The sequence below is a fragment of the Rhea pennata genome, chromosome 2 (assembly GCF_028389875.1).
Source record: "Rhea pennata isolate bPtePen1 chromosome 2, bPtePen1.pri, whole genome shotgun sequence".
Classification (NCBI taxonomy): domain Eukaryota; kingdom Metazoa; phylum Chordata; class Aves; order Rheiformes; family Rheidae; genus Rhea; species Rhea pennata.
Window position 1 is genome coordinate 125,543,973 of NC_084664.1, and position 24,812 is coordinate 125,568,784.

The 24,812-nt window shown below is 40.1% G+C and overlaps 1 protein-coding gene across 1 annotated transcript in view; it reads left to right on the forward strand.

Annotated features, from left to right (window-relative positions):
- CPA6 (carboxypeptidase A6) overlaps positions 1–24,812 on the forward strand; it is an 84,552-nt gene that overhangs the window by 54,208 nt on the left and 5,532 nt on the right. Inside the window, exons 7-12 of the mRNA XM_062568536.1 lie at positions 2,046–2,160; positions 3,423–3,524; positions 4,352–4,456; positions 17,344–17,454; positions 17,708–17,798; positions 23,310–23,512. Coding sequence (XP_062424520.1) covers positions 2,046–2,160; positions 3,423–3,524; positions 4,352–4,456; positions 17,344–17,454; positions 17,708–17,798; positions 23,310–23,512 — 727 coding nt within the window. The remainder of the gene's footprint in view (positions 1–2,045; positions 2,161–3,422; positions 3,525–4,351; positions 4,457–17,343; positions 17,455–17,707; positions 17,799–23,309; positions 23,513–24,812) is intronic.

Sequence of the window (24,812 nt, forward strand, 5' to 3'; positions counted from 1 at the left end):
ATGTAGAACAACTACACATTAAGGATCACACCTCATTTATGGTGTTCTTTAAAAGCATTCAAAACAGTTTTGAAGTATGTATTTATCATATGATATTTATCAATATGCTGTATTTGTAACAGACAACGGGTGATCTTGTCAATAAAACCTTATCAGTGAGCTGCTTAAGTGTATGGATAATCAACTGATATTTGATTTCTTAAACATTTCCTGAACAAAGCCCTCTATAAGACTATTTATATTTATTTCTCAGTGAGAAAAGAAAGTTGTAAAGCATATTCTATATTATATGGATTGCTATCGGTATTTCATTTTTACTATGATGATGATCTCTTTCTAAATCTGTCTTTCTAAAAATGTGAAAACAAATATAAGGCAATTAATTATGCAGGCCAACTAGCCGAAGCTGTGTGGGTTCGATGCTGTTTCAGCTTTGTTTACATTTAAAAACTGAGTTGGTGATTTCTGTAATTGTTCTTCTGTGCCTGTATAAATATGTCCCCTAATTACTGTGCCCCGTCAGTTGTATTCACATGGCTGCTGCTGTTCCTGCTCATAGTAATCACCTTTAATGACATGACAGAAGGCCATTTTATGTGTGTTATAAATACGACACTTGAAGAATTTTACTTAGGTGCAAAATGGAGCATGCAGAGGTAAGAAGTGCTAGAGCAAATGTTCCCTGTGGTAACCTGAAAATGCATTACTGTACAAATCCTAGATTACAGTGCATTGATTTTTCCACAGGCTTCTGTGGTACTTGGTGCCCAATGTGATCAGCGTGCATTACTGTATTTTGTAGACAATATTTTGTTGATTCCAAAGTGTTTCTTTCGTCTCCCTGTGAACCTTCCAGCCTGGTGGTGCCCTCAAGGGCCTGATGGTCAGACTGCTGGTGAAAAGGTCTCCAGCAGCCAGACATTACTCACCTTGATGAAAACCTAGAGTTTTTCCAAAGAAGTTAATGTCAGATTTATTTTAGGTATATATTTGGCACGCTATTGGCAGAGAAGCTACATTTTTGAATCTATTTTGGAACTTGAAAACCTGAAGCAAACACCTCAGTGTAAAATCTCAGGTGAAGTTTGGTTAAGTTACAAGAAATTTGTGAAGACAGGAAGCATTAAATAAGCATGAAGTGATCGGCCCTTTTCTGCAAGACAGGCTTCTCTTCCCAGTGTTCAACCCTATGACAGTAAGATGGTCATGAAAACAGACCAGCCATCAGATCAACTCTTATTGCACCAAAGTTGTTTAGATTTTATTCAGATCTGAGGAACTGAAGAGCCTTGAAATGTTACAAGCGTACATGGTACACAGTCATTTAAAAGTAAATAAGGACTATCAAGTCTCATTTGGAGCACAGACACATAAACAGGAGTTGTGAAATTAAATCTATGAAGGTAAAATTGAACAAACAGAGCCTGATTCTGATAGGTCCTTAACACACTACTCAGAATTCAGCAAAGCAGCAAAGTGTTTGTTTAACATATTAAATTTCCTAATGATTTGTATAAAAATATTGCTTTAATCTAATTACAGCATTAAGCACTTCACAGTAGTGGTTTTAGAGTGTAAAGCACTTTGCAAGTCAAGACTATAGAATCTTAGTTTGCTTAATAAAAGTTACTGATGTAGAGGATATAATTACTAATTATACAATTACTTCCATAATATATACTCGATCACATAGTATAACTGGCCTGTAAAAGAAGACAAGAAGTGCTGATATATCAACATAATTTGACTACTTATAAACATGAGCAAGTGACTTCTTCACATTGGCTACATTATTTACATCATTCTGTTTTATCCACACTTAGCAAGTTCATTTTGAAGGCACTGTTTAATTTCAAAGCAACTAGAGTATTTATTTAACAGCATATAGTCAAATAAGTCTGAAGCATTTTATTGTCAAAATGTAACAGATGAAGTAACATCAGGATACTTTACTTCTTGGTATTTCTTCTAAAAGTGATTGTTGTTATTGTTTAGCTTATGTATTTTACTCACTTTTCAGTAATAGTACTGTCTTTTTTAACTAGGATTCTCATATCAGATCTACAGAAAGCAATAGAAAAACAAACTGGATGGAGGTCACAAAGAAATCGAAGGTCCCTCCCCAGGTACAACTATGAAGTATATCACCCACTGGATGAAGTAAGTCAAAAATCATATTTCACCCCTTATCTGTTACCCCATTGTATTTAATAAGGCCTAGATTTCACTGTGTACAAATCATAGTTGCTTGTGATCTTCAGAAGTTTCCTAAGTGTTTCTTCTGTAAATGTAGGCTCCTTTAAAAAAAAACATTATTTTTCAATACTTGAATCTGAGGCTTATCTTGTACATGGAATTATCTTTGAAAGCTTCTGAGTTTTCTTTTAAAAATAAGTCTTTTGGTTTTAAATTCTGTGGGAATAAGAGATATCAGAGGCTGATAAGTCTCACTGAATCATCTAAGTAAATAAAATGAGTACAAGTAAGTATTTGCACAAGGGGTCCAAAGACTTAAAAGCATTTAGATAAAGGTCTTTTTATGTATACTGTTATGAAAGATATCTAAGTAAATAATTTTGGTTCATTTCAATGTGCCAGTATATATATAGATAACAGGCACTGCTTACACCCTGACTTTGTAATATTCTGTTCTCATGAAGGTGAAGCCACAAGGATGTTTGCCAAACACCACTGGAGCGTTCATCAGAATTTTTAGATTTCTGTTTTTTTTTTCTTGAGCATGGCCAAGAAGTCATTACTGACTTCGTATTTATCCCTGATGCTATTGTCTCTCTTGATTTGAACAAGTACATGGTCAAGAGTTCCTTTTGTAGGGCAGCAGATGAGAAAAATCAGTTCCTTTCGAAAGGACTGAACTCTACATGTGAGTTTTAGTAGCGGGTAGAGTTCTTGGAAATCCAAGTGTTTCACTTTGCTCCAAAACAAAGTCACGAGACCGAGTGTTATGGCGTCTTGCACCTCCATGAGATCTGTGAAACAAATAATGAAAGTAAGATTGACTTCTGCAGGTGCTCCTCTCCCACGCAGTCTGTTCACCACACTGCGCTCTGGCAGGAAGACTCAGGGGCCCGCTTCCTTTATTTCATTCTTAAAGTTTAATGAAAGTGGCTGATTAGCTGAATTTCCAGATTCCCAGTGAGCAGCGAATGCATTCCAGTAATATTCAATAATAAAATGAAAAAGAAAAAAAAAAGTGAATGAAGGCTGCATCCAACCTTTGGCAATAGAACCGTGAGATCCCATTTCAAGTTTGAAAATAAAAACAAGCAAATAAAATAATAACAACTGAAAAGTGAAAAAATATGCTGGGGACTAAGAACTGAGATTAATATTAAATGTGTTACAGCTGCTTCCCAAGAAATGCAAAGATTGAAGCAACAATTTTATTTCTGTTTTTGCAGATCCATGGTTGGATGCATCATCTGAATAAAACTCATTCAGATTTTATTCATATGTTCTCTATTGGAAAGTCCTATGAAGGCAGACCACTGTTTGTACTCAAGGTAAAGATTAATTAGCCATAAATCAGACCAAGGTCTAGAATCAGTGACAGACACTTTGTTGTTTATGTTATAGAATGTAGACCAGAAATGGAGGTGATCAACCTTTCCTAAGGAGGAGTTATGATCTAAGTATCACTCTGAATGTGGTCTCCAAGGAACAAAAAAATTAAAAAGTTAGAAAACTAAAAACCAAATCATTTGGATTTAATATACATGGAGATTGTAAGACAAGTAAAATTAGCAGGATTTGGATTTAAGGGAATTGGTAAGTTTTGTGTTTATAGTCAACTTGTAAAACAATTATCCTAGAAGTGGACCCCAGAAGACTCTGGATCCCTTCTCAGCATGTGGCGCATATGGTTCCTGTTTAGTTACTGACAAAATTCCTAGACTGAGCACTCTCAACTCACATTATTAGGTTGACAAATTAAAGGGCATCATAAAGGAGGGAAAAAGTTTACTCTCAATGTACTTTCTTTTCATCCACTGTTGCAGAGCTCTTAAATTGGAATCTGCATCACACTATTCCCGTTGCATTGTTCTTCCTCACCCTGCTCCACATGATAGCTAAGAGCTACATTTTTCATGAAGAGGAATTGACAGATCTGACTTCTCCTGTGATTTTTTCTTCCTATAGATCCACTTAATTAGATTGGCTGTACCTGCAAATCATTTCCCTTTGAAAAGAAAAAAAGTTGTGTTCCTTCATACAAGGAAATTGAAAATGTTCCAGTGTTTCTAATATCTTATTTTCTCACTTTTACTTCTCACTAATGTCAAGAGATCTATTGATCTGTTGATATCTCTATGAATATTTACACTTCAAGTTAGGTAAAAGATCACAGCCTTACAAGAAAGCTGTCTGGATAGACTGTGGGATTCATGCAAGAGAGTGGATTGGACCTGCCTTTTGCCAGTGGTTCGTGAAAGAAGTAAGTGTTTAATGATTTACAGTCAGGCAGCTCCTTCAGTTCAATAAACATTACATGCTTGTTACAACCAATCATCTGATTCGTTACTAGTAAGAACAATAACTAGCTATTATACACCTTTTTTTTTTGGTAGAACACTAAGTGCTTGATAAACAAAGCTGACAGTGACAGGCAGACACAGCTAGGCACAGGACAAAAATATGCCAGACACGTATTGGAAGAAAACATGAAGCAGGAATTTATTCCAAGACCTAAATCTGTGGAAATTGTAATTCTGGTAATGATCCAGGTAAATCCATGCCAGTGTACTGCTTTAGATCAGTTTGATAATATCTTTACCTTAAGGACTGAGATTAAAAAAGACATTTCTTTTTTGTCTAATTCTGTAGGAACGGGAGCTAAAGTCTTAGGCAAATTTGAACCAAAATGATGGACATTATACTCTCTGAATATCAAGTCATTCTCTGAAGTTCCTTTGATCCTATCTTATTGAATATATTATACCTTAATCCATGCTAGCTGGGGTCTAACCTTCATATCCCCAAATCTGTTTCCCTTTGTCATTTTTCAAAGCAGCAGGGAAATGAGAGCTATTGGAATTTTGTATTCCACTAGCCCAGTATGTCAATTTTTTTTATATCAGCACTTAATCTCCTCTAATCTGGGATTCATTTCAGATACATGATGACTTTGCAAGATTTTGATCCTTCCCCATAACCAACAGACTTGTGTTCAGGCAGGGGATATGAGCTGCAAAGCAGAGCCTATTTTGCAGTGCAATTGACATAAGTCAAAGAAGGCTTCAAAAAACCAACAGATGTGCTTTGAGTATTTTTGCATATCAGTTCTTTGCACAAAGTAAATGATGCAAAATCTATATTTGCAAAGTTCTTCCTATAAGCCAATAATTTCCTCACTTCTCTTCCACCCAATAACAGTGTGATTCCACAATATATTACTAACTCCTCCAGTTTAGCATATTTGGCTTGAATTTTCCAGAATCCCATAAGTCACTTCATATGGGTAAACCTCTGCATCGTGCAAAACCCTAACGACACTGGAGTACCTCTTTACTACTTTCTGGAGAACTTAAGCTACAGGCTGTGTGCGTGTATATAAAAACCTTCTGATTGTTATCTGAGCTCCTCTGAGAGTAGCTTGCTGGGAGGATTGTTCCACTAAATGTGTAAAAGCATTTTCTTAACATAAAGAAAGTCTCTGCAGCTCAGAGGTCGTTGAGACTAAAACAATGTACACCTTTGTCTATCCATCTCAGTTGTGTATTGCGATTGTTCAGAGATGACATGTTTTCCTGTCTTTCTTTAGAATAATATTTCAATCCAGCTTTTAAGCAAAATGCATCAGGATCAGAATACATTATGCTTACAATCTCCTTCATTAGATTAAAAAATGGTTGAGAAAGGAGAAGATACACAGTGATTAGATTGCACTGGGATATTACTTTTCTCATTAAATGAAATAGACATTTCTAGGAAGGACTCTGTGGAAACTGTAAGTCTCTCTGTGCTTCTAACTCTCTGCGGTTCTCTGCTGTTGGCACATTACTTCCTTAAGCATCTCTGCAGTCCGGCAGCACACTTCCCAGCCTTTTGGATGCCTATGGATAGTCCAATTGGAAGTAGATTTTTCCAGGCCTGCTTGTGGACTCTAAGGTATAGCACTGCAAGCCCATTTGTTCAAGACACAAAAGGAAAAGATGGATTTAAGGGATGTTAGCTCCTTTTCTACCAGGAATAGTGTATGCATATACCTTTACTGTGCAGTGACTCCAAGATGTCTTATCCAACTTTTACTTCACCCTAAGACCAGTCAGTTGTCAGCATCACATTGGCAGGGCCCTGTGCAGCCAGCAGTTCCCAGAGCCGGTGTTGTCCCCTCACCCCAAAGTCAGACAGGAGGTATCGGGCACTACCACAGGGGTGGGCAGGCATCGCGGGGGCCTGGGGCTAGGGTGAGGATGGGGCAGCCCATAGCCGGGCAGGGGCAGGGCCCTAGTGGGGCTGGAGCTGGCACCGCTGCGGCGTCACAGGGCAGCAACTGATGGCCCCAGGTGGGGCTGCAATGGGGCTGCAGCTGGGGGTACAGGCAGGGACAGGGAGGGCTGGGGGTGTTCACAGGGCCCTGATTGTTGTATGCTAAAATAAAGTGTATTATTGCTTATACCAAATCATAGGACTTGAATTCTGAGGCCATTCTGTGTATAGGAAAGCTGTTGACCTGAGAGGTCTCCAGGGGTATTGAGACATAAGTTTTGAAGTTTCCAGGCTCCAGTGGGGAGGAAGGTGTTTCAAGCTTGGGGAAAAAAAAATTATATATTTATGTCCCTTTACATTTATACTCAAAATTGGGTGCTGCAAACTTGACCAGATATTTCCAGACAGTTTGGGAGCTCTTGATATCTTGCTTGCATCTCTGGAAGTGGCAGCCTGCAGATGCTGGCACATTTTCTGCCAGCATGGAGGACATGGGGGACATCGCCACCTGCGGGCAGCCTTGCCATGGGCTAGCTGACTGCTGTGGCTTGTACTGGTATGGACAGCAGCTCCTTGGCTTTCTCCCAAGCAACTAGAGTTGTTCAGCTGAGAAGGGCCCAGTTCCCATCTATTTTAAAATGCAAAGCTGACTAAGGCAGTACAGCCTTGGGAAACAAGGATACGAGACTAAAATGCGTGAAGGCAAGAGGTTGCCTTGCTACGCAGGCCTATTCTATATTCAGGCAAATACAATAGAGAAAAGACCAGATGAACTAGGGAATAAGGGAGAAAGGTATAGAAGTAGGCAGGCCAGCGTTTTTTATTATGTGGTAATATCAGTGCAAAGTAGCAGACCAACCTCCTTGAGTTTTGAAACAAACAAAATAAAAGCAAAGAGCATTTTGGGGGGTTTGGACTTTTTTCTTTTTTAAATATAATCTGCTCCAGAATGAGCTCTAGCCTTGGCTCTGCGTACTATAGATCTGGTGTTAATGAGAACTTTGCTGTTTGTTTCCCTGGAAGGCAGCCCTGAATGCCTTTAGGCTCTTTGCTGAAGATAATCAGGCTGACTACAGAGATGGACCGTACTGGCAGCGTCTGACAAACCCTGCCACACTGTCACTGAATTTCAGGTCTAAAAGTGGCACTACCTGTGCTTGCAGGACCAGAGCTGTAGCTCCCATCTAATGAGTGATGGAAAAGTGTCGGGGTCTGCACTGTGGCAGGAAACCTAACAGCAGATATTTGCTATGGATAACAGTCAGGTTCCAGTAGAGTCTCATTAACTTCAAGGCTTACTCAGTTGAAAAGGGCCAGAAAAAAGCCCCTGACCGTGGAAATATTAGAGAAATGCTGAGGAATAGGGAAGGAATACGAGCTGTGAAAATGAGTGGAGCTGATTCGGAGGAACTATTTGGAAGGCACCCTGCAAAGGCAAATGAATATGATGCAACCTAGAATTTGTGTCTGCAGCAAAAAAATAAATAAAAGAATATGTTAGCCTAGATTTTAAAAAGACTACATAGGATCTAATTATATATTAAAATGTGTCACTAAATATTACAAACTGGAAAGAAGTGGACTCTGTCACATGTAATTACTATGTAGAAAGCGCTAGATTTTAGCCACAAGTGATACGCCGTAAATTTATTTATCAGACATAAATACATATTTTATCCAAAGTTAAGTAGTCTCTCATAGAAAGAGAGAAGCAAAATTCACAGACTTTCTGAAAAATTACAATTAAATATGTGTATGTGTTAACTGAGAACATTTAGCTCCTCTTCATTGACTGTGTGTTGTGAGAAGGGAAACACAATTCAGACATCAAATTATCCAGACTTCCAGTTTAGGATTTTATCATTATTCCAAAAATCTGAAATACGATTCGCAGACTGCTATTCAAATTAACATCAAACTAGATTCTCTTTTGGTTTTAGGGGAAACAGATGAGGATTCACATTACATTTGTCTTAACTTCCTTCCCTCTAATAAATGCTGCCACTTGATCCATGTCAAAGAAGATGTATTACCTTGAAATATCATTATACATTTTCAGAAAAAAGTGTGCAAAGCATGTAACATTAAGATACACTATTATTTGCTTCGAATGCAGAAATTAGTATTTTAAATCTGAAAGATTAGGAAATTCAATAAATTAATTTTAAAATGTCAAGAAGCAAGCACTGAAGTGTTATACTTCTTCATGACAAAACATTCTAAGAGCCCAACAAGTATTACAAGGGAAAAGTTGATCAAGATCAAATGCATCCCTTTAAGAGATTGGTCTAATCTGGGGGCCTCATATCAAGATGCAAACAAGCCATCCCTTTGGAAGTACAGTAAACCCACCACCACCTTCATTCTCACATCCTCAAAAGCCTAGTGGTCCTTCTTTGCAAAAAAATGAAAAAGGGAAAACTGACATACGTTGACCTGATTCAGCAAACTTGCATCTATGCATCTCAAAAGTGAAATGTGGCATTCTCTCCACTGTGTTATACTTCAGAAATATTTAAGATTCATACAGTTTCCTCAAAGTAGTTCTGTTCTTCTTCGAGAATGGGCCAGCTTACATTGCATTGCACATACTCACATTTCTGTAATATGAGATTGTTGTGGTGTTTTCTGCTGAATTAGCAACGCTACCAATGTACTGTCTGCCTCCTCTGGGACACCACCTAACCAATATTTAAGATCTTTGCTGAAGAAGTGTTCAGAACTACTTCCAAGCTTTCTGAACTTGATTAAGTTAACCTGATATGTTTGGTCCAAGCATTGACCCTGCTAGACCACCCACAACAGTTCCCTCACCCCTAACCACAGGCCCACTGGAAAGAAGTTGTATAGTAGAGGAATTTAAACCTAAAGCTCTGCTTATCCTGTAACACTGCATCATCCCTTAAAAATGGGTCATAATAGATGTCTCATTTCAGGAGAATCCCAAAGGGATTCAAGTAAGCTCTTCATACTTGAAATCTGTGAGAAGCATGTCTGAAAGTCCAAATTCTGAAATGTATGTGTCCTATGCTCCCAATTCTGTGAGTTCCTAAATTATCCAAGGGCATATGCTTACACTTCACATTGGGCCCACAGAGCAGACAGACAATCCCAGACAGAGAAATTAAGGGGCTGAGGGCAGATTTATTGTTTAAAGTTGACATTGATATTGATTGCTGCCAAAACCAGGGCTGAATCCTGTCTTTTCATTCCATAATAATGAGATAAGGGAGACACACAAACTGTCCCAGGAGCAAAATGGCAGCACTTACCTCCACCATTCTGCACTTGAGACTGGTTTATGTATCACCTTGTGGGATGCATACTGCCAATTAGCTGGCCATCAGGCTTGCAACCATGCCCCAGAGACTAGTTTTTACCAGGAATTTTGCAGAGTTCAAGACTTCACATTCTTCTTCAGGAATGTTTATGAAGTGTTTGACTGTAAAGACAGGATACCTAAAATAACAGAGCAGACACATATACAGAACTGTATAAGGATGATTGTGTGATCAGAGCCAAGGTCCAAGCAGGAGACCAAGGTAGTGTTAGTGTTAAAAGGGTTGGCTGTCATCCTGCCCTGTGTAGGCTATGTGGCTACAAAGCCATAAAGCTGTAAGTATTCTGAATTTAAGAACTGTTGAAAGCCAGTATAGCATTTCTATTCATTCTGCAAAATTCTGTAGTGTGTGTGGTGATGGACAAAACATCTGTGATATGCTCCATCATCAATCAGAGAATCATTCATTCAATCATTCCTTCCAATGCTGAAGTCCATACTGTCAGGGGAAAAGCTTCAAGGTCTGAGTGACTTCAGAATATTGCTGAATTATTTCAAAACTGTTAAGCTTTTAGGGTTCAGAAAGATTATTTCCCTTTACTAGCCAACAACCAAATCTCAAAATACTGGCTTCTCTCCCCTTTTGATTACAAGCTTCAGACATCAGTTTTTCATCCACTTCATAAATACCCTGATATCAAGGGTCTGTAAGATAATTATGTGGAGTAACACACTAGCATTTGCTATATGTTATATGCTTGATCTGTCACTTCTCAATAGACTTAAGTCTTTTGGGCAGAAACAGATGAAATGCCACCTTCCCACAATCCAGTATTTCAAAAAAATATTAAAGAATGCTCATTACTCCTACATTTAGTGATTCTCTGAGACAACAGTTAGTTCATTTCCCACTCTATGCTTTCTATCTCCATTTTTTTGGAGTTCTCCAAAACACAGGTTTTGAACTAAGAAGGAAAGAAAGCAAGGACTTGACTCTCTCTTCCTATACACCATACCAGAATGCCATTCCTGTTCCTGGAGAAGGGTGCCTCCTCTTAATACCTTTGACTACTGTCTCTCAGACACCTGAAGATTTTTAGGAATTACTAGAACCATTCAGAACTGAATCCCTTGTGCCAGAGGGATACAAGGCCAACCCAAAAGACTGTACCTGTAGTTTTTTCCCTTCACTCTTTAGGGATACATTCCTCCTTTCCAAGGTCTCTTCCCTTTAGGTGATACTCTTCAGCTCGCATTGGTTTGATTTGAAATGTTTTCTTTAAACTACTGTGTCTTTTTGCAGTATGAAGTCTTCGTTTCTGGCTTTTCATTCTGTACATCCAAGTTTTTAGTTCACCCTGTATGAAGGAACCCTGAGCCTAACCACCCGCCTCTCCCTGCAGTCTCCTTCACAGCTGCCAGTGATTATGGCACTTCTGGGCTCTTTTCACCTCAAAGGACCAGTCACCTAGTGACAGACCTCTCCAAAAATGCTTTGCAATTCTTTCAGTAAACATAGCACTATTATTAGAGATGGGGATTTTCTTCACTGTGAGAGTGACGGAGCACTGGAACAGGTTGCCCAGAGAGGTTGTGGAGTCTCCTTCTCTGGAGATCTTCAAGGCCTGCCTGGATGCAACCCTGTCTAACATGCTGTAGGTGAGCCTGCTTGAGCAGGGAGGTTGGACTAGATGATCTCTGGAGGTCCCTTCCAACCTTACCAATTCTATGATTCTATGATTCTATTACTTGTCAGGCTCTAGTCCCCCAGCTGTCTTTTTAGCTGCCTCGCCTCGGAAAAAAAAAATTGATTTCTCTGAGTGCTCCTTCTGTATCCATTATCTGTAGGTAAAATCCATCTGTCTCATCCTCTGGCATCTGTATTTGAAACACTCAGCCTTACTTACCATTAGCTAACTCATTCTTTTCTGCCAGGACCCTCTTCCTGGAGCAGTAATTGGGATTTCTCCGTCAGATCACATCTTTCAGTCTCTTCACTCGGTACTTCATTCATCAGTCTTTCAACAACCAGAGGTTCTGGTGCGAATTCAGAGTCTGTTCCAGCGTCATGATTTTTCTCTTCTTCCAAATACTGTTCCTAGCATGCCAGGCGTTAAAAGTTTTCATGACATAATCACACCTGGTCTGTATCTGGTTTCTGCGCAGTGTCCTCTCTCCACTCCATGGCTGGTTCAGTCCTGACAGATCTGCTATTTCAGCAGCCATCTTATACCACCTGCTCTGCATTTCTGAGTCTCCCCAGCACATCTTTGCTACTGAAGGCATTATTTTACTAATGTGAGCCATTCATAAGGGTAAGGAAAATGAAGTAACAGTGAACACTGCCAATATGCTTTTCCAGGACTGGGCTCTCAGTTGTGATTTTTTATATTTTTTAATTGATAAATCCTAAACCAGTGCCAAAAAAGCAGGATGCAGTACCATGGTATCACCACGATGAGGCATGTGATGCTTTTTTTTTTTTACAAAGAGCTGAGGCAAACCCTCTTTATGCTATGCAGTATTTCTTTCACTTTTGGTCCATGGTGAATTTTTCCAGGTTCTGTTCAAAAGTAAAGATGTTTAGAGAAGGTTCTTTTCTTTGACATGCCATCTCCACTATTACAAGAAATGGTTACAATGATTTTCAATTTTCCTTTTCCAAAAGGAAATAGACATTACGCTATTTCTGTTGTGCACTTTCAACTACTCAGCTGCACCCTTCTGAAAACTCACAATCCTAAAAAGGTGAAAATTACTTCCATTTTGTTTTCAACTATTCATTTTTTTCACAATGTGAAAACATTTTGATAAAATAAAGGTATCCCTACAGCTGTGTTGGGCCTGCAGGAGGAATTCTTCAATGACATTTGCTAGCGCAAGCTCCTATATAAGTATTAATCACTAGGACATTCAAATACTACCCTGTGATGGCTTTTAAGCTGTTGGGTATTTTTCTCTTCAGTGTATGAAGAGAATTCATGTCATTGCTCAAAGACGTTACTGGCCCAGAGAAATTCTGCTTCATGTTTAGACAGTCCAGTCCTGTCCGAGGACTGAATAAGTAGGACTGCAGTAAAAACTACTGACATGCAGAAGCTCTACTTAGAATGAAAAAGGATTGTGAAAGAAAATTCCGTGTGTTGGACAATAGAGCTATTTCACAAACTGTATGAGAGGCAATTTTTTTGCATCTTGATTTTTAACTGAGTCTTAACAATTTAATTAAATGATGCATTCAAGTATCTTCTATTTGGTTACCTTCAGTACATAGTACATGCATTAACATAAGTAGGAGGTAAGATTTAAGAATTACATTTTTCAGAGGTAGGATGGGTAGGGTTTCTTTGGTGGATCTGCACGAAGTTTGTGTGGGCCTCAGTTTGATGCAATTAATAGTAGAGAAGTTTGTGTTACCCCTCTCAGAGCATTCACCCTCCTTCAGAAAATCCCAGGCCTTCTCCTTCCCCCCAGGCAGTTCTTGACTTACTTGGGACCAGTGAGTGTTTCCGTGTATTGCCCCTCTGAGAGGAATGGAGAAGTTAAATTTCCTAATTTCACTGGAAGCTGCGTGACTGCAGCCAGCTTCTTCCCCGCAAGCCAGTGTACTGGTGTGAGTGGTCACAGCCCCGCACCAGCTTCCTGGACCTGGTGCTTGTCTCTCTAGCTCATCAGTCATACCAAGTCCCTCTCTCTTATCTGCTTCAGCATCCACTCCATTCACATCTTCCGTACTGGAGCAAGCAAGCCCTTGGGATCCTGGAGATCCTTCTGCCCTTTAGACTCTTTTTATGTGCTCTCTTCTGAGGGTTACAAGGTAAATGTGATGCACTTTATCATTTTCCCCAGCTGTTGTTTCTGGGTTCCTGCTGTGGGAAATGCTTTCTGTATATTCCCAAAGGAGCAGAGAGATTTTGCTTGGAAAAATAATTTCAGAGACAATTCAAGCTTGAAAATTTGGCCCTTTGTTTGAAGATATCTGTTTTAGATACTCAGATGCATCTTACCCCCAAATAGTAGGGAGGGAATATTATTCTGCTTGTGATTTGAGTGCCAGTGCCCGACACCAGCTCTAAAAGCAAAAATGGAGATCAAAATATGTTTTGCTTTCACCTACAAAAATACATCTAACTACTGATCTACCAAATTGATAAAGTGGCTGTGAAGGCCTGAATGACAAATCATAGTACCATCTTGCTAAAATGTAAGATACACAGAAAATAATAAAACATTATATGTTACTCTCAAGAAGGATATTTTAACTCATGTTTGCACAGAAGAGTTAATCCTGTTTTATCAGAAGCAATTTTATGTTATTTCTGGTAAAACAGCAATGGAGTCAATGCACTGTACTAAAATAGTAACTGATTAATTCAGTGTGAATGTTTAATTCAAAACCAGAAACAGCAGAAGCTGATTGTTACTGTAAATTTAATAATAATAAAGTGTGGGACAATGAATCATTATTAATCTCAACTACAATTTTAGAGTTTTTCTCAACACCATCTCCTTGCTTTGTCCTTCCCAGTCAACTCCTTTCCTTTATAAAAAGCTCAACTGCATCCTAAAGCCATTTTAAACTCTTGTGTTTTATTGCCTTGGGACTTTATAGCATAGCTCCTTCACTTACTTCGTCCCCCCAAATTAAATTTCCAGCGGAGCAGATCCTCAGCCAGCCCAGGCTTGCAGAGCTTTATCCACAATCACTGTCCTTCACTCATCCAGATGATCCATCCCCCTCTTATTAAACACTGCTTGTTCCCCCATCCCCCAGGCAGATTGCTTGCACGTTGCTGGCAGGGTTCCCATATCATCTGTTCATTCACTAATAAAACTATTCAGCATTTATTGGGCCAGTCTGGCTCTCTGTGCATTCAGCAGCAAAGCGGCTATTGATTGCATGATGGGGAAGCAGAATCAAGCTGTATAAAGTAGCATTACTTTGTATTCTGAAAGCCCTGCGCAAACGACAAGGCAGTTAATTCACTAATGGTTTATGTGCATGTTGCTTGTGTCATAAAGAAAATAAAAGGTTTCAACGCTGTGGGGTTTTTCTTCAAGTGATCATTATTTGGAAGATTAAGAGTCACATCGTCAAGGGCAAGTCTTGTGTTATGCTCCAGCAATGACACACCTTAGTAACAGTGAGGCACGGTGCCAAAGAGCTCACTCTTAAGGGCGATAAGATTATACAGCCTTTATTGCCTTATTACATATATCAAATAAAATTGTCAAGTAAAACCATAGTATAAAGGATGAAGTTTTTCCAACAGAAAACACCTGCATGGTCTCACACCAGCTAACATCATTAACACTCTTGTTTTCCATGAATGAGAGTGCAGCACCAGACCCACTGTACTTTAAATGAAATTGTACTCTAAAAGGGTAACAAAATTATAAAGGTAAACCATATATGCCTTAAAGAACAGAAAAGAATCATTGACGTAATTGAGTTTAAATCAATTTTAAGACTTAACATTTCCAAGAGTGTTACTGTGGGACTGTATGCTTCCCAAAGTCTCTCATAGTATTTCTTCAAAGATAGCAGGCATTAAAATAACACAAAGTGGCTTTAAAAAATGAAAGGACACTTGACATTTTGCAATATGTGTTTTATTTTGTTTTTTGAATGGTGGTGCTTTTAAAAATTTACCTAACCAAAAAAAGAGGATATTATTATAGCATTCCAGTTTGTAGTTCAGAATATAACTTCCAAAGTAACAAAATTCATAACTACAGATGTAACTTGCAGCCAAAGAATGACATACATAAAAACAGATACAAACAAGTATGTCAATCTCATTATCTATGATTCATAAATATCTACTGCAAAGATACAACCTGAGCTGTATTGCTTCATACTCTGTAAAAAGAGAAGAGCATTAGAAGTCAAGGAAGCTGTGTGTGGAGACTTATTTCCTCCCCAACCAAATTACTTCTCCCTGAAATATGCATGATAAAAATGCTCATTTCCCTTGGCTCATATTTTGGACCATGCCTGCTCTCACTGCAATAACAAAGTCTTATGGATTTAACATCTACACTTATATAGGCTGTGAATCCTGTGAAGATTTACGTGCGTGGCTAATTCAATGCACAGACTAGCCCTAGTTACTTCAATTTTGCATGTGGAACAGTAATGAAATAGAGCCCTTGTTTCTGTGGCTATTATTTTTGAGTAACCATAGCTTTCAGTTTTGCAAAAATTACTTTTTACTATAGCAGCACTTCTCTGAATACCAATACTTGTATCCAAATGTATTTATAGGCTTGATGTGGTTCCCTAATAAAAGTAAATAGAATTGAGATGCAGTACCGTTCCAGGTAGGAATCTTTGGGAATTTCTAGCGCATGGGCCAGGAGACCTGTGGCGTTTGTATTGCCTGGGGATTCTTTTCCCCTCTAAAGCCTGGGCTCTTCTCTTCTCCTCTATGGTAAACCCCTTCCCTCTTCCAGTACCTTGTCCCCCTCTGCGGTGCTCCGTGCCATACTGGCCCTGCTGCTGCATGTCTCTCATTTCATTCTGCGCTGGGCCCTCATAGCCCTCAATTTCTTGCTTCCCCCTCTTCTTGCATGACTGAGAGGAAAGGTGTGCTGGATGCGGAGTGAGCACGGTGGAGCCAGGTGACCTGGTTTTGCCTGGATCGGCTCTGCAAAAGCATCTGATGTGGCTGCACATGCAGAGCCGTGCATGGTGAGGGAAGTTGAGGGCTAGAAGTACTGCCGAATGGAGTAGGTGTAGTTACAGCCTCTGGAGGAGAGAAGCCAGCCCCAGGTATGCCTGTGAACCCCATGGCACTGTGTTACACTTCCCAGCTGTCAGGTGAAGTACTTCATTCCCTGCTTTGTACAATCGAGATCTAGACTTTGAAAGATGCAAGTTTAGCGCCCAGCTTTGATGAGGGACGGTTTTTGCTACAGCACAGGGAGTCCAAGCTTTCTGCACATGGTAAAGAAGCATCTGTGGTACGAGCAACCAGAAATGGTGAGGAACGTCTGTTTTACTGCATTTCTGCAACATGTAGGATAGCAAAAGATTACTTTCTCTATCTGGACTTCCTTTGTTAACCCTTATACACGAACTTCTGCAAATTGCAGGATTTTCTAAATTATAAAGGCGGAAGCAGCCTATATTGATGAATATGAATATAATAAATTACTCTGAATACAACAAAAGCTTGCTTCATGTGAGCCCTTAATCCCTTTAGGCATGCTTTGGTCACACCAGATCATCACCTGGTAGAAGCAATAGCGCTCCTCTGACTTAACGGCAGAGAAACATGTCTCTTCAGCTAAAAATCTGTTACACTGACTTTTAGCGCCAATGTCAAGCTACACTGTGTATACATTTGTGTTTCCATATAAAGTTGTATTCTTTTGGCTGTTGAAACTGAGAATTGGAGAGAGTAAGGTCTTCTGAAACACCTTCTTTCATATGTTTACATGCTACCTTTATGGGGCAGTATCTGTCCTTCAATTAAAGCTCTGTGAATTTCAGTGATGCAGTGAGATGAGGGCTCTATGCTGCCAAAGGCAGTCTTAGCCAATCACAATATTTAATTTGGAAATTATTTCTATTATGGAAACTTCTTTCATTGACCTTTTCACTCCAGGCTCTTCAGACCTACCAGACTGATCCTGCCATGAGAAAGATGCTAACTCAGCTGTATTTCTATATCATGCCTGTATTTAATGTGGATGGATATCACTTTAGCTGGACAAATGTAAGTAGTATCAGTAGTATTCCTCAAAAATTCTTTCAGACGGAAAAGACTGAATGGTTATTATAGAATTCAAAATTATCTTTCCATATAATCTGGTCCATCACTTTGTGTCACACAAAATAGAAGTAAGTGAATTCAGTTAAAATATTTTACCAGATATGTTTACTGGAGTGCTTTGTTACATGAACAAACAGATTTTGCTAAATATAGTAAAATATTACTATTTTAAAAACTATTTTAAAATTATGATTAGGATCGATTTTGGAGAAAAACAAGATCAAAGAACTCAAGGTTTCGCTGTCATGGCGTTGACGCTAATCGCAACTGGAAAGTGAAATGGTGCGGTAAGTCTGGAAATACCCTGGTCCTCCAGGTCAGATTACCCTGTATTTAATTATCCAACACACTGAGTAGCTTAGTGTTCCCTTTTCCATAGGTAAAATTGAAGCTACTTTCCCCATAATGCTACAAGCCAGGCTTCAAGTCGTCCTCCCAGCTTCTAAAAAAGAAACCAAATGCCCTGAACTTAGCAATGTCACCTCTCATCACATGTTAAAGCTTTCCTGGGAAGTGTGGCCAAAGTGAAGACTAGTCAAGTAAAAATTGCACAGAAGCTGTTCTGCATTTCTGGAATCCTGCAGATCATTTGAAGCACATTTCAGAATTCACCTGACTACAACTTTAAGAAACATTTAAAACTTTCTTTTTTTTTTTTAATTCATTACTTCTCTGAAATGGTGTTGGCTTTGGAAACTTCAGGTTTGTTTTTCAGCCTTGTAGAGAAGTGTCAGAGAATATTTTAAGGCCATTATTATTAGAGATTTAATAAAGAAAAAATTATGCTTTTAAATGGGTGGAGATGAGGTTTTAAACCCCTGGTACTTCTGTAAATACTTACCATGGAAGTTGACCTCAATTTTGTGTAGGCAGAATGCAGCAGTGGTGAAATACTAGCAGAAGCTAGCAAAAGATCCCTTAAATAAAAAAAGGCATTTTATTAATTCTTACAGCAATACTGTACAACTCTCACACAGGAGTAGCTTCTGGTGTAGTAACAAGCATTTAATTGTGAAATTATTCCTTATATTCCTGGCTATTACTACCTTATATTCCTAGTTCTTCTGCTGCCCTGCTCTCCAGTCTTGAGCAAGTTCCTTCACCCCTCTGCGCAGCTGTTTTCTCCTTCGGTGTCTCTCTGCCTTGTCTGCTTACATTATAAACCTATAAAGGCAGAAATTGTGTTTGCACAGTGCTAGTGCAACAGCCCTCCCTTCTGCCCATCCCTCTCCCGTTGGAAATCTTTGAGGTTTTTGGCTCAAAAAGCTCCAAAAAAAGTAGTTTTTGCAAAATGTTAAGGATAAAAGTAAGTGTGAATAATCTGCCTGGAGTGATTATAAATGAGATAGGAGAAACACACACAAAAAAAACCCCAAAACAGTAAGGACCTATAACATACGCTTCCAGTTTTTATCAACTCACAGTAAAGAGATACAGAAGCAGTTAAAGAAAGCCTATGTTTAAACAAGAATCCCTCCAATACAGATGATGATAGTTCTGGGGTTGCTGTCATGAACTCTGAGGCAATTTTATGCTGAGAAAATAATCTAAAACTGAAACAAAGTCTTGCATCCCTGTTACCGCCCTTTACTTAAGATTATAAATCAGAACTGCAGGTATTTTGAGCACATACATTTATTCTGTGGAAGATGGCCACTTGCTCCCCAGCCACTGTATTAAAACACAAATACTTTTTGCTCAGTCCTGAAAGGTGTTTTGGCATTTATGAGCAAAAAAATGTATTTTCTAGGCTGAGTGAAACTGCAGCAATGCACACGTACACACACACACGCACGCACATTGTGTGTTGTGATACACTATTTGTTGCGTCTCTCTCCTGCACTAAATATGAAAGGCAGGTCCCCACTCCAAGTGTGAGAAATGGAAATTTATTCAAGGTTGCTCATCATCTCACCAAGCTCATGCTCTGCTTCTCAAACCGGGCCCCGGACTCCATCTCATTCTCTTTTAAAACGGAAATTCACAGAAGTTTGGTATTGTTGCCAGAGCATAAAGAGCTCTTTCATGGGCGCCTGGTGCTCAGAAGCTCCTCGCCCTGGGCCCCGTGTTCTCATTAATCTGACATTAAATGAGGCAGAGGAGAATCTGGATCATATCACACTTTGAGGCTTGTATAATCACGATTCCTGTAAAATTTTATGCTGCACATGCTTGTAAAAAACCTTTTAATTCAGTTCGGTCATACTTACCGTTTGCGGACAAGGCTCGAACTTCACCGCGGGGCTTGCAGGCAGGTGTGCTGTGCCGGAGTCTGGCCCCAGCGAAGCAGCCGAGTGCTAGCTACAGCCGGCTATTTGGCAGAGATAGTGCTGCGTCCCTTCTGCTTTCCTCCTTCCTTCCAATGTAGGACTTTGATGCGAGTTTTATGATGTTGCTTCTGCATACTCTAGGGACTGCAATAAAAGGGATGTATCACTGATTGTGGTGGCTTTCACTCTGCAGCCTTCTGTGCTCAAAATAGTGCACAGTAACTGCATACAGATCCAGGTGAATACTGATTGCAAGATCTCCAGGAGAGAGATGCTCCTTATAATATATGTACGTGCAGTAAGTAGAACAATAGTTTAATATTCAATAAATACCATTTTTAAAGCAATAGTGAGACATTTAGAATTGACTAGATCATTTAATGAGACAAATTCAGTTAAGGGGCCAGCCTCCAAGGAAGCAGGGGAGGAAGTAAATTTTCCAACACATCCCCATCACACACTGAGGACAGTACCACATACTGGCAGGAGCAGAGGCTGCAAGGAAGTTTGAGGGTTGGGCTGTAGCTCATCCATACTCCCACAGTCTTGCTTCTGTACCAAAAAAAAACTTGTTTTTACCAGTCTCTGCACACACTTTCTTTGTCCACTTGATATTATGAGGGACACTGGAAGATATTGTCCTCCCTGAGGATGCTGCCAGGTACAAAAATAAGGCAGCATGTTGACTTCTGTAATTTCATTTTCTTCTCATGACTCTTAACTTTGACATTTCACAGGAGTTGATATTCACTGTGTCTTTCTTTTCTTTCTTGTATTACTTTAAAAGACCTTCCAGTATGATAACTGAGGATCTCCTTACATTATCTGTGAGCACCATGGAAACTCTGTCTCTTTACTCCCAGCCAGCCTCACTTAAGGAAAAGCATTAAGTAGAGCTGGGATTGTCATTGGCTCCCCACAATAGGCTGAACAGTGCAGAGCATCTTTTCTTCACCAAAATTCACTGAACTGAGTTGTTTTTTACTGTTGGGTCATTTTACATTTAGCTTGTAGCTTGCTCATTAACAGCGGTGTTTATTTTTATGATTCATGATGATACAACACTGTAACAGGAGATGAAGTAGCCACCCAAAAAGCAAGAACTCTTGAAGGCTCTGTTAAATGGCTTTCCTTTAGCTATATTATCTATATTATCTGACAAACAGGGTACTCCTGGGATTTGGATGACTTGATGGCCATCTGTTCTGCAGGGAGCAGGCCATCTGCCCTCAATATAACCATTCCATATCCATTGCTATCAAAGCACTGATACCTTTTAAAATCCCCACTGGTGGCCTCCTGTTTTCATATTATAAATGAAGCTACACTATGAAATTTTTTCACTCTCTGATATTTTTCTGGCATCAAGCTGATTGCCTAACCCTGTTATTGTTCATATTATTACGTACTACCGCAGAACACTGCTCATTTCTTTTTATTTGAAGATGGGAGTAGTTACTCTACAGAGGAAAGCTAATAAAAGACTGCTTCTCTAAGTCCCTGATGGCACCAGAGAATATCACAACCAAACTAATATTACTCTGTAGGGCAGTGGAAAACAGGTGGCATTTTGAAATCAATGGATAAAAGATCACAATTGATTTGCATAAGTATTGTTCCTTTAAACCCAGTCCATAAGCAGTAAATGAGATGGTGGCTTAGATCCAGGATTGCTAAATGATAATGGAGCCACTGCCCCATCTCCTTTTCTGAGTTTCATCTTTCACTTCCTCATGGGATATTACATGTAGGTCTCTCTTCTGTAGCTTACTGCCACCTGAGCAGGTTGATGTGTTGAAAGAAATCCTCACAATTAAACTCCTGACCCAAGAGAAGAGAAAGTCCTGTTGCAACTCTAGATGATTTCTCTTTTAACTAATTGAGCAATCCTCCCATGCAGCTTGTCGTTTTTTTCCCGCATAGTTTACAAGAGTAAAAATAGGCAGTAGTTATGGACTATTTTCATATTTTAAAGTAGTCTCTAAGGTAATGCATGATAAGATTACCTGCCTGCCCTCATAACCACCACTGCAGTAGCTACAACATTAACATGCTCTTAAGAGCTAGACTTGTCTTTGCAGTGACTCGTGGAAGAGGTGTAGCGCTCTGATTTCAAACAGACCCCCCAAGAACCCTCAGCAGTTATAATAAAACCTCCAGTTATAATAAAACCCTTCAGAGGGTCATCATCAGTGGCGTGGAGTCTAGTTGGAGGCCTGTGGCTAGTGGCGTCCCCCAGGGCTCAGGACTGGGTCCCATCCTGTTCAACTTCTTCATCAACGACCTGGATGAGGGGACATCAGTTTGCTGATGATACCAAGCAGGGAGGAGTAGCTGACACACCGGAGGGCTGTGCTGCCATTCAGAGAGACCTGGACAGGTTGGAGAGCTGGGCAGACAGGAACCTCCTGAGGTTCAACAAGGGCAAGTGCAGGGTCCTGCACCTAGGGAGAAATAACCCTAGGCACCAGTACAAGCTGGGGGCTGACCTTCTGGAGAGCAGCTCTGCAGAGAAGGACCTGAGAGTGCTGGTGGATGACAGATTGACCATGAGCCAGCAATGTGCCCTTGTGGCCAAGAAAGCCAATGGTATCCCAGGGTGCATTAGGAAGAGTGTTGCCAGCAGGTCGAGGGAGGTGATCCTGCCCCTCTACCCAGCCCTGGGGAGGCCTCATCTCAAGTACTGTGTCCAGTTCTGGGCTCCCCAGGACAAGAGAGACATGGAGCTACCAGAGAGAGACCAGTGTAGGTCTATGGAGATGATCAGAGGGCTGGAGCACCTGCCCTATGAGGAACGGCTGCAAGAGCTGGGCCTCTTCAGCCTGGGGAAGAGAAGACTAAGGGGGGATCTGATCAATGTGTATAAGTACTGGAAAGGGGGAGGGTGTGAAGGAGACAGGGACAAACTCTGTTCAGTTGTCCCGTGTGACAGGACAAGAGGCAATGGGCAGAAATTGAAGCACAGGAAGTTCCGCCTGACCGTGACGGGGAATTTCTTCCCTGTGAGAGTGATGGAGCACTGGACCAGGTTGCTCAGAGAGGTTGTGAAGTCTCCTTCTCTGGAGATCTTCAAGGCCCACCTGGATGCAACCCTCTCTACCATGCTCTAGGTGACCCTGCTGAGCAGGGAGGTTGGACTAGATGATCTCCAGAGGTCCCTTCCAACCTTACTGATTCTATGATTTAATGATTCCATGCTGGAATGCCATCAAAAAAAAAAAATCCCTTTTATGGAAAGTTAGAGAGGAAAATATAGCGAAGTCAAGCTGTGCTTTATCTGGTGGGTTAAAAACATTCCCTGAAGAGGCCTGCCTGTAGCTGGCCAGTTGGCAACTAGATGTGTCTATTAGATGAATGAGCAGATTGCTGCAGTGAGGTCCCACTGGCTCATACTCATCAATGGAAAAAAAAGCAATTGGTTTATTGCTTTTCATGCTTTTGCACACAGACCCACACAGGTTGAGACGGACTTTGACCCTTACAGATTCTCTGTGATAGCTCACCTCAGCTTTCTCTTTCAATCTGTAGATGAGGGTGCTTCAGTTCACCCATGCGACGACACCTACTGTGGGCCCTTTCCTGAGTCTGAACCTGAAGTAAAGGCTGCTGCTCATTTTCTTCGCAAACATCGCAAACAAATAAAAGCCTATTTGTCCTTCCATGCCTATGCACAGATGCTGCTATACCCTTACTCTTACAAGTATGCAACTATTCCAAACTTCAGCTGTGTGGTAAGTATATTAGCACTTGGGAGAATATACACCTCTATTTTTTGTTTTTAATACACTCTGTTTTGAGAGGAGACTGTTTTCTCTGATGCTTTGCATACATTTAATACAGAGTAGTATTTATTCTGGATCCACTTAAAATTTCATTTCTGGTTACATAACTGTCACTCCAAGTGAATCAGCAGTAATTTGATTAAATTAGCCTTCCGTCCATCCGTCACTGTAAATTATTTCATAGGATAAGTTCTTGAGTTTTAATTATAGTATTTTATGTAATTAACATAAATAACATAATAATGGGGATTATGTAGTTAAGTCCTTGGGCATCTAGCTGAAATTCTGTCCCTTCGTGCTCAAAACTTCCCCCTAAATACTAGAAGCACAAAAATCTTCAATTTTATGAACAAAACAAAAATGAAATGGTTTATTTATCAGTTGGTAGTAGCTTTCTCTGAAAGTAACGTTCCTATTGCTTTATGTATCATCCTGCTCAGACGTAGTTTTTTTACCCTTTTCAGCCAAGCAATTAACATCAGATGTTTTGAAGATTTTGTCTATTAGAAGAATAAATAGGCTTTTTTGATGTAAGCCTATCTGTTTACCAGGAATATGCACATTTCATATATTCCATGCTCATTCAAAAGCAGGAGAGCTATTTCCTCTGCTCACAGTTTGAGTTCTGTTGTCAGTCAGCATCATAAAACCCTCCCTTTAACCTGTTCTCTTAGGGAAATGTTTCTCAAGCTTTACTTTCTCTCTGCTCCTGCGCCCAGACACACATTGCACCAAGCAGTAGCATGCCACTTTCTTGGCCCTCAGTCCCTGTCCAAAATTTCTGTGTCCCATTTTGGCCTTGAAAATTGCAGTGACTCTTAAATTCCTAGTTTCAGCTGATTTACTCAAAAAGGAGCTTAACTGCGTCTTAGGTTTATCCCAGGCGGAATAAATGATGTTGTTAGTCCCTGGAGCTTCACTGCAGTTTCACTCAGCTGTCATCTCAGGAGGCCAAACAGCGACCAGTGCACTACCTGAGCTCTCTTTGTTGGTTTAATTCTGTTAAAACACTTTATTTCACCAGCTGCTAAAAATGTCCTGCCTGATGTCATTCTTGGGGAAGAGAGCAAACCAGAAGTCAACAAAGCCACCAGAGCAGCTAAATATCGTGAGGCTTGTGGAGGCTGGCAACACAGTGCTGCACAAGTCCGTAACTTGTGCCGTTCAGCGCATCCTCACAGCAAATAAAGCCATGAACTCGCTACTTACTCTCCCTCCTCCACACTCTTTTGGAGAGGTGGCAAAGGGA